The sequence below is a fragment of the Culex quinquefasciatus genome, chromosome 2 (assembly GCF_015732765.1).
Source record: "Culex quinquefasciatus strain JHB chromosome 2, VPISU_Cqui_1.0_pri_paternal, whole genome shotgun sequence".
Lineage (NCBI taxonomy): Eukaryota > Metazoa > Arthropoda > Insecta > Diptera > Culicidae > Culex > Culex quinquefasciatus.
This window is the reverse complement of record NC_051862.1, coordinates 45,440,980-45,447,362: the sequence shown is the minus strand read 5'-3', so window position 1 is coordinate 45,447,362 and position 6,383 is coordinate 45,440,980. Positions and strand designations below refer to the sequence as shown.

The 6,383-nt window shown below is 40.2% G+C and overlaps 1 protein-coding gene and 1 long non-coding RNA gene across 3 annotated transcripts; one reads left to right on the top strand and one right to left on the bottom strand.

Annotated features, from left to right (window-relative positions):
• On the top strand, window positions 1–516 carry LOC6038730 (C-type lectin domain family 18 member C). The gene has a single exon (XM_001848418.2). It carries the CDS (start codon window positions 1–3, stop codon window positions 514–516), a length of 516 nt encoding a protein of 171 aa, XP_001848470.2.
• Window positions 517–5,584: 5,068 nt separating this feature from the next.
• LOC119767893 lies at window positions 5,585–6,113 on the bottom strand. 2 transcript variants are annotated; one of them, XR_005277773.1, is made up of 4 exons: window positions 5,996–6,113; window positions 5,858–5,927; window positions 5,703–5,801; window positions 5,585–5,644 (listed from the first exon to the last, which is right to left on the bottom strand). It is a non-coding gene; the product is annotated as an uncharacterized LOC119767893 (long non-coding RNA). The 2 variants fall into 2 exon arrangements; XR_005277772.1 differs by having other exon boundaries at window positions 5,703–5,927.
• Between the last annotated feature and the right edge of the window lie 270 nt (window positions 6,114–6,383).

The window sequence follows — 6,383 nt, the reverse complement described above, 5'->3', positions numbered from 1 at the left end:
ATGTCTTTCCAAGCAGTTTCATCAGTTCTGGCTCTAGCTCTGGTAGTTCTGGCCGCGTCCAGCTCAGCCGCCAAGAACTCCACACTGGACATCTCGTCCCGAGCCGGCTTCGCCAACTCGTACCAGCGCTACTTTGTCTACAACGACGAACCGGTGACCTTCTTCGAGGCCTGGCACAAGTGCCGAGCGCACGGACTCCGGCTGGCCTCGGTCCATTCGGCGCTGGATGACGTCAAACTGATGGTGGCTATTGCTCAGGAGGACATCAACCAGCGGGGACCGTGGTGGATCGCCGGAACGGATCTCGGCAAGCCGGGAAGCTTCGTGTGGATCACCGGTAACAAGCGGATTGACGGCCGGGTCGGTTATACGAACTTTGCCGCGGGACAACCGGAAAACTTAAGTGGAACTGGGCACTGCTTGGTGGCGGGAGGTGCAGGTGGAACGCAGTGGAACAATGTGGACTGTGGAAGCAAAAGCAGGTATATCTGCGAGCTGGATAAGTGTGATTGTTGATAAAGATGAGGAATTTTGTAATATAAAATTGGAATAAATTTATTTAAAAAATATGTATAATATCATTTTATCACTTATTTTATCCTACCAAACATAAATTTTCCCTAGTTTACCCGGCTTACCCCAGATTGTAACGCAAATTTCTCAACAACCAACCACGCAGTAAATCGAAATGAAATGAATTGAGACGCACCGCGGTTCTTCTCCCATTCCACGCACTCACACATCTTTGAAAATTTGTATGAGAGAAGATCAGAAAAAAAAGTCAAATGTAAGAAATTTACAACAATATAAATAACGCTCATTTGTTTTAATCTCGCAGTGCAAGGCTGGAAGTCGTATCCAGACAAGAGAGCGAAAAAAGAGAAAAGCAACACCAAAGTAGTAAAATGAAGACCGCAAAACAGTGCGGTGTGGTGGTCCCGGGGTCGAGGCAGTGGCGTTCTGTCCACAGATGGTTCCCCAGCGATAGTGACGATTCTGGGCTGGGAGCTCAAATCTTTGCGATCGTTCCGGCAGTGGTAGAGTGCGCTGGCCGGGGGGACTCATAGCAAGCTAGAAACCGCAGAAAAAAAAAACTATTGAATCCTCCCCTGGTGGTAGTCGTTGGTCAGTTGTGTTTGAGGCTAGAATGCATAAGGGCCTGCGGCAGGTTTGGGTTTCCCCATAGATTAACCATAGACAATATCGCCCGAAGGTGGTCACTGTTGGTTTGCGTCGAAGGAACACACTTGATGGTGTCGAGGGGCTGCTCAATGTTTTGAAAATTGGGTACTAAAGCCCTATGTAAATTTTTATGTACAACGCTAAAAAACACGATCAAAAACCATTTCTGATCACTTTTTTTTTTTCATTTTAATGAAAAAAAAAAAAAATGACAGGGCAACATTTTTTCGATGGATCAACTATGATCCCCTTGGAACGAGCTGTCAAGTAGGAGCTTTTCTGTCAAGAAGGACCGCGAGGTTAATTTTTCAAAATTGATTTAAAAAAATCATTTTAAACTCTTTGTAGTCGTACAAAGGGTCATTGTATTAAGAAAAATAAGTCTTATCGCTGTAAACAATAATATCAGCAATCTAAGCTTCATTTTAGGACCCAATTTGTGTTTTGTTTTTTTGTTTTTTGTTTTTTGTTTTTTGTTTTTTGTTTTTTGTTTTTTGTTTTTTGTTTTTTGTTTTTTGTTTTTTGTTTTTTGTTTTTTGTTTTTTGTTTTTTGTTTTTTGTTTTTTGTTTTTTGTTTTTTGTTTTTTGTTTTTTTTTTTGTTTTTGTTTTTTGTTTTTTGTTTTTTGTTTTTTGTTTTTTGTTTTTTGTTTTTTGTTTTTTGTTTTTTGTTTTTTGTTTTTTGTTTTTTGTTTTTTGTTTTTTGTTTTTTGTTTTTGCCTTCCTCACTGAGGTAAGGCTATAATCCTGCTCTAAAAATGAACTTTTTATTAAAAGCTCGAAAACCCACCTTCATATCTCGGGTGAGTTTTCAAAAAGCCGTAAGAGCCACCGTGACCTCTAACACTAATTTTCGTTTTTCTCTAAAATGAAACAAAATTTAATTCATTTTAAGTTTGGGGCATTTGAAGGACGTCTAGATGAACAATCTCGAGCATTTTTGATGTTGGTTTTTCGTAAGAAAGTCGAATACCGATGCAAAAAGGACTTTGTTTGCCAATGGCTCTTACGGCTTTTTGAAAACTAATCCGAGATATATACATATCGACTCAGAATCGAAAACTGAACAAATGTCTGTGTGTGTGTATGTGTGTATGTGTGTGTGTATGTGTGTGTGTGTGTGTATGTATGTATGTGTTCAAAAATCTTGCCAAGTTTTCTCAGCACTGGCTTAACCGATTTTGATCGAACCAGTTGCATTCTACTTGGATTAGGGTCCCATACATCGCTATTGAATTGTTTGAAGTTTCGATAAGTAGTTCAAAAGTTATGTATAAAAATGTGTTTTCACATAAATCCGGATCTCAATTATATGCATGTAAACGATGTCCGGATCCATCATCCAACCCATCGTTGGTTAGGTAATCAAGAGACCTTTCCAACGAGTCCACAACATTGAAGATCTGGCAACCCTGTCTCGAGTTAAGACCACTTAAGTGATATTTATGTACTTTTTTGAAGCCGGATCTCACTTAAATGTTTGTAAATGATGTCCGGATCCATCATCCGACCCATCGTTGGTTAGGTTATCAAGAGACCTTTCCAATGAGTCCACAACATCGAAGATCTGGCAACCCTGTCTCGAGTTATGACCACTTTAGTGATATTTATGTACTTTTTTGAAGCCGGATCTCACTTAAATGCATGTAAACAATGTCCGGATCCATCATCCGACCCATCATTGGTTAGGTTATCGAGAGATCTTTCCAACGAGTCCACAACATCGAAGATCTGGCAACCCTGTCTCGAGTTATGACCACTTTAGTGATATTTATGTACTTTTTTGAAGCCGGATCTCACTTAAATGCATGTAAACGATGTCCGGAACCATCATCCAACCCATCATTGGTTAGATAATCAAGAGACCTTTCCAACGAGTCCAAAACATCGAAGATCTGGCAACCCTGTCTCGAGTTATGACCACTTTAGTGATATTTATGTACTTTTTTGAAGCCGGATCTCACTTAAATGCATGTAAACGATGTCCGGATCCATCATCCGACCCATCATTGGTTAGGTTATCGAGAGATCTTTCCAACGAGTCTCTAACATCGAAGATTTGGAAACCCTGTCTCGAGTTATGGGTCTCGTCTCGAGTTGTGGGTCTCGTAGCGCAGGGGTAGCGGCTTCGGCTGCCGATCCCGATGATGCTATGAGACGCGGGTTCGATTCCCGCCTTATCCACTGAGCTTCTATCGGATGGTGAAGTAAAACGTCGGTCCCGGTTTCTCCTGTCTCGTCAGAGGCGCTGGAGCAGAAATCCCACGTTAGAGGAAGGCCATGCCCCGGGGGGCGTAGTGCCAATAGTTTCGTTTCGTCTCGAGTTATGACCACTTAAGTGATATTTATGTACTTTTTTGAAGCCGGATCTCACTTAAATGTATGTAAATGATGTCCGGATCCATCATCCGACCCATCGTTGGTTAGATAATCAAGAGACCTTTCCAACGAGTCCACAACATTGAAGATCTGGCAACCCTGTCTCGAGTTATGACCACTTAAGTGATATTTATGTACTTTTTTGAAGCCGGATCTCACTTAAATGAATGTAAATGATGTCCGAATCCATCATCCGACCCATCATTGGTTAGGTTATCAAGAGACCTTTCCAACGAGTCCACAACATCGAAGATCTGGCAACCCTGTCTCGAGTTATGACCACTTTAGTGATATTTATGTACTTTTTTGAAGCCGGATCTCACTTAAATGCATGCAAACGATGTCCGGATCCATCATCCGACCCATCATTGGTTAGGTTATCGAGAGATCTTTCCAACGAGTCCACAACATTGAAGATCTGGCAACCCTGTCTCGAGTTATGACCACTTTAGTGATATTTATGTACTTTTTTGAAGCCGGATCTCACTTAAATGTATGTAAATGATGTCCGGATCCATCATCCGACCCATCGTTGGTTAGGTTATCAAGAGACTTTTCCAACTAGTCCTCAACATCGAAGATCTGGCAACCCTGTCTCGAGTTATGACCACTTTAGTGATATTTATGTACTTTTTTGAAGCCGGATCTCACTTAAATGCATGTAAACGATGTCCGGATCCATCATCCGACCCATCATTGGTTAGGTTATCGAGAGATCTTTCCAACGAGTCCACAACATTGAAGATCTGGCAACCCTGTCTCGAGTTATGACCACTTTAGTGATATTTATGTACTTTTTTGAAGCCGGATCTCACTTAAATGTATGTAAATGATGTCCGGATCCATCATCCGACCCATCGTTGGTTAGGTTATCAAGAGATCTTTCCAAAGAGTCCACAACATCGAAGATCTGGCAACCCTGTCTCGAGTTATGACCACTTTAGTGATATTTATGTACTTTTTTGAAGCCGGATCTCTCTTAAATGAATGTAAATGATGTCCGGACCCATCATCCGACCCATCGTTGGTTAGGTTATCAAGAGACCTTTCCAACGAGTCCACAACATCGAAGATCTGGCAACCCTGTCTCGAGTTATGACCACTTTAGTGATATTTATGTACTTTTTTGAAGCCGGATCTCACTTAAATGCATGTAAACGATGTCCGGATCCATCATCCGACCCATCATTGGTTAGGTAATCGAGAGATCTTTCCAACGAGTCCACAACATTGAAGATCTAGCAACCCTGTCTCGAGTTATGACCACTTTAGTGATATTTATGTACTTTTTTGAAGCCGGATCTCACTTAAATGTATGTAAATGATGTCCGGATCCATCATCCGACCCATCGTTGGTTAGGTAATCAAGAGACCTTTCCAACGAGTCCACAACATCGAAGATCTGGCAACCCTGTCTCGAGTTATGATCACTTAAGTGATATTTATGTACTTTTTTGAAGCCGGATCTCACTTAAATGCATGTAAACGATGTCCGGAACCATCATCCAACCCATCGTTGGTTTGGTAATCATGATACCTTTCCAACGAGTCCGCATAATAGAAAATCTGGCAACCCTGTCTCGAGTTATGACAACTTAAGTTATATCTGTGTACTTATTTTTCTGGACCTAAAAAAATAGCTGAAATATTTGTCCAAACCACTCATATTACCCATTGTTGGTAAAAAGTGAGGAAGGCATCAACCACACAGGTGGATTAAGTTAGTTTTTGTTTTTTGTTTTTTGTTTTTAGTTTTTAGTTTTTAGTTTTTTGTTTTTTGTTTTTTGTTTTTTGTTTTTTGTTTTTTGTTTTTTGTTTTTTGTTTTTTGTTTTTTGTTTTTTGTTTTTTGTTTTTTGTTTTTTGTTTTTTGTTTTTTGTTTTTTGTTTTTTGTTTTTTGTTTTTCGTTTTTTGTTTTTTGCTTTTGTTTTTTTGTTTTTTGTTTTTTGCTTTTGTTTTTTTGTTTTTGTTTTTTTTTGTTTTTGAATTTAATTGAATTTAAATAAATTTGGGCATTGTAATTGTTGGATTTGTGGGACCTCTCGACAGAAACGCACGATTTCGTATTGCGCTTACGCTCTTCAAGCTGTAAATTTATTGTTCGATTAGTGATCAGTTCAATATAGTTCAACAACTCCACTTACAATTGGTCTCCCCTGGTCACAAATGTAATCCAACTAACTAATTATTTCTTCGTCGATCAACCTTTGTGGGCCTGTCTGTGGCAGGGATTAGTGCATGTGCTGATAGAAAATAAGTATTTAATTACTGCTTATTCGCGTGGAAAAAATAAACTTACGATGGGATAGAATTTAGTTCAAGACTTGTGCCGCTTGCCCAGCACTCCACCGAATAATGCCTGATCTAACCTAGATATAAGTGATCGATTATTTTTATCAGTAACTTAGGAAATTGTGCGCTTCAAATTCAGACTTACAATCGTATAATCGAGCTCGCGCTTTAAGCGTACAGGTGCCCGATATAATTTAGATAAATTCGGCTACAACTAAATAATCTACTACTTTTCGTACTACCCGACGTCGGCGTGACTTGCTAGCGGGATGACTTTCAAGTTTTTCTAAATTTTCCCCTGCTTTGCCAATCGGCTCGATCGTCGTTGACACTTCTCTTCGGCACTGGTAGGGGTGATGCGACGGTTATCCGACGAGGGGTTTCCGACAACCTCTTTAGTATCAGGGCTGGCAGTTTCGCCAACAGTAATCTTAAGACCCCTTGCCAACAAATTCCTCGTCCCGTAAACTTCCTTCCCATATGATACATGACCACGATTTGCTGTCGGCTTTTCTTTAAGTTCGATTCTACCA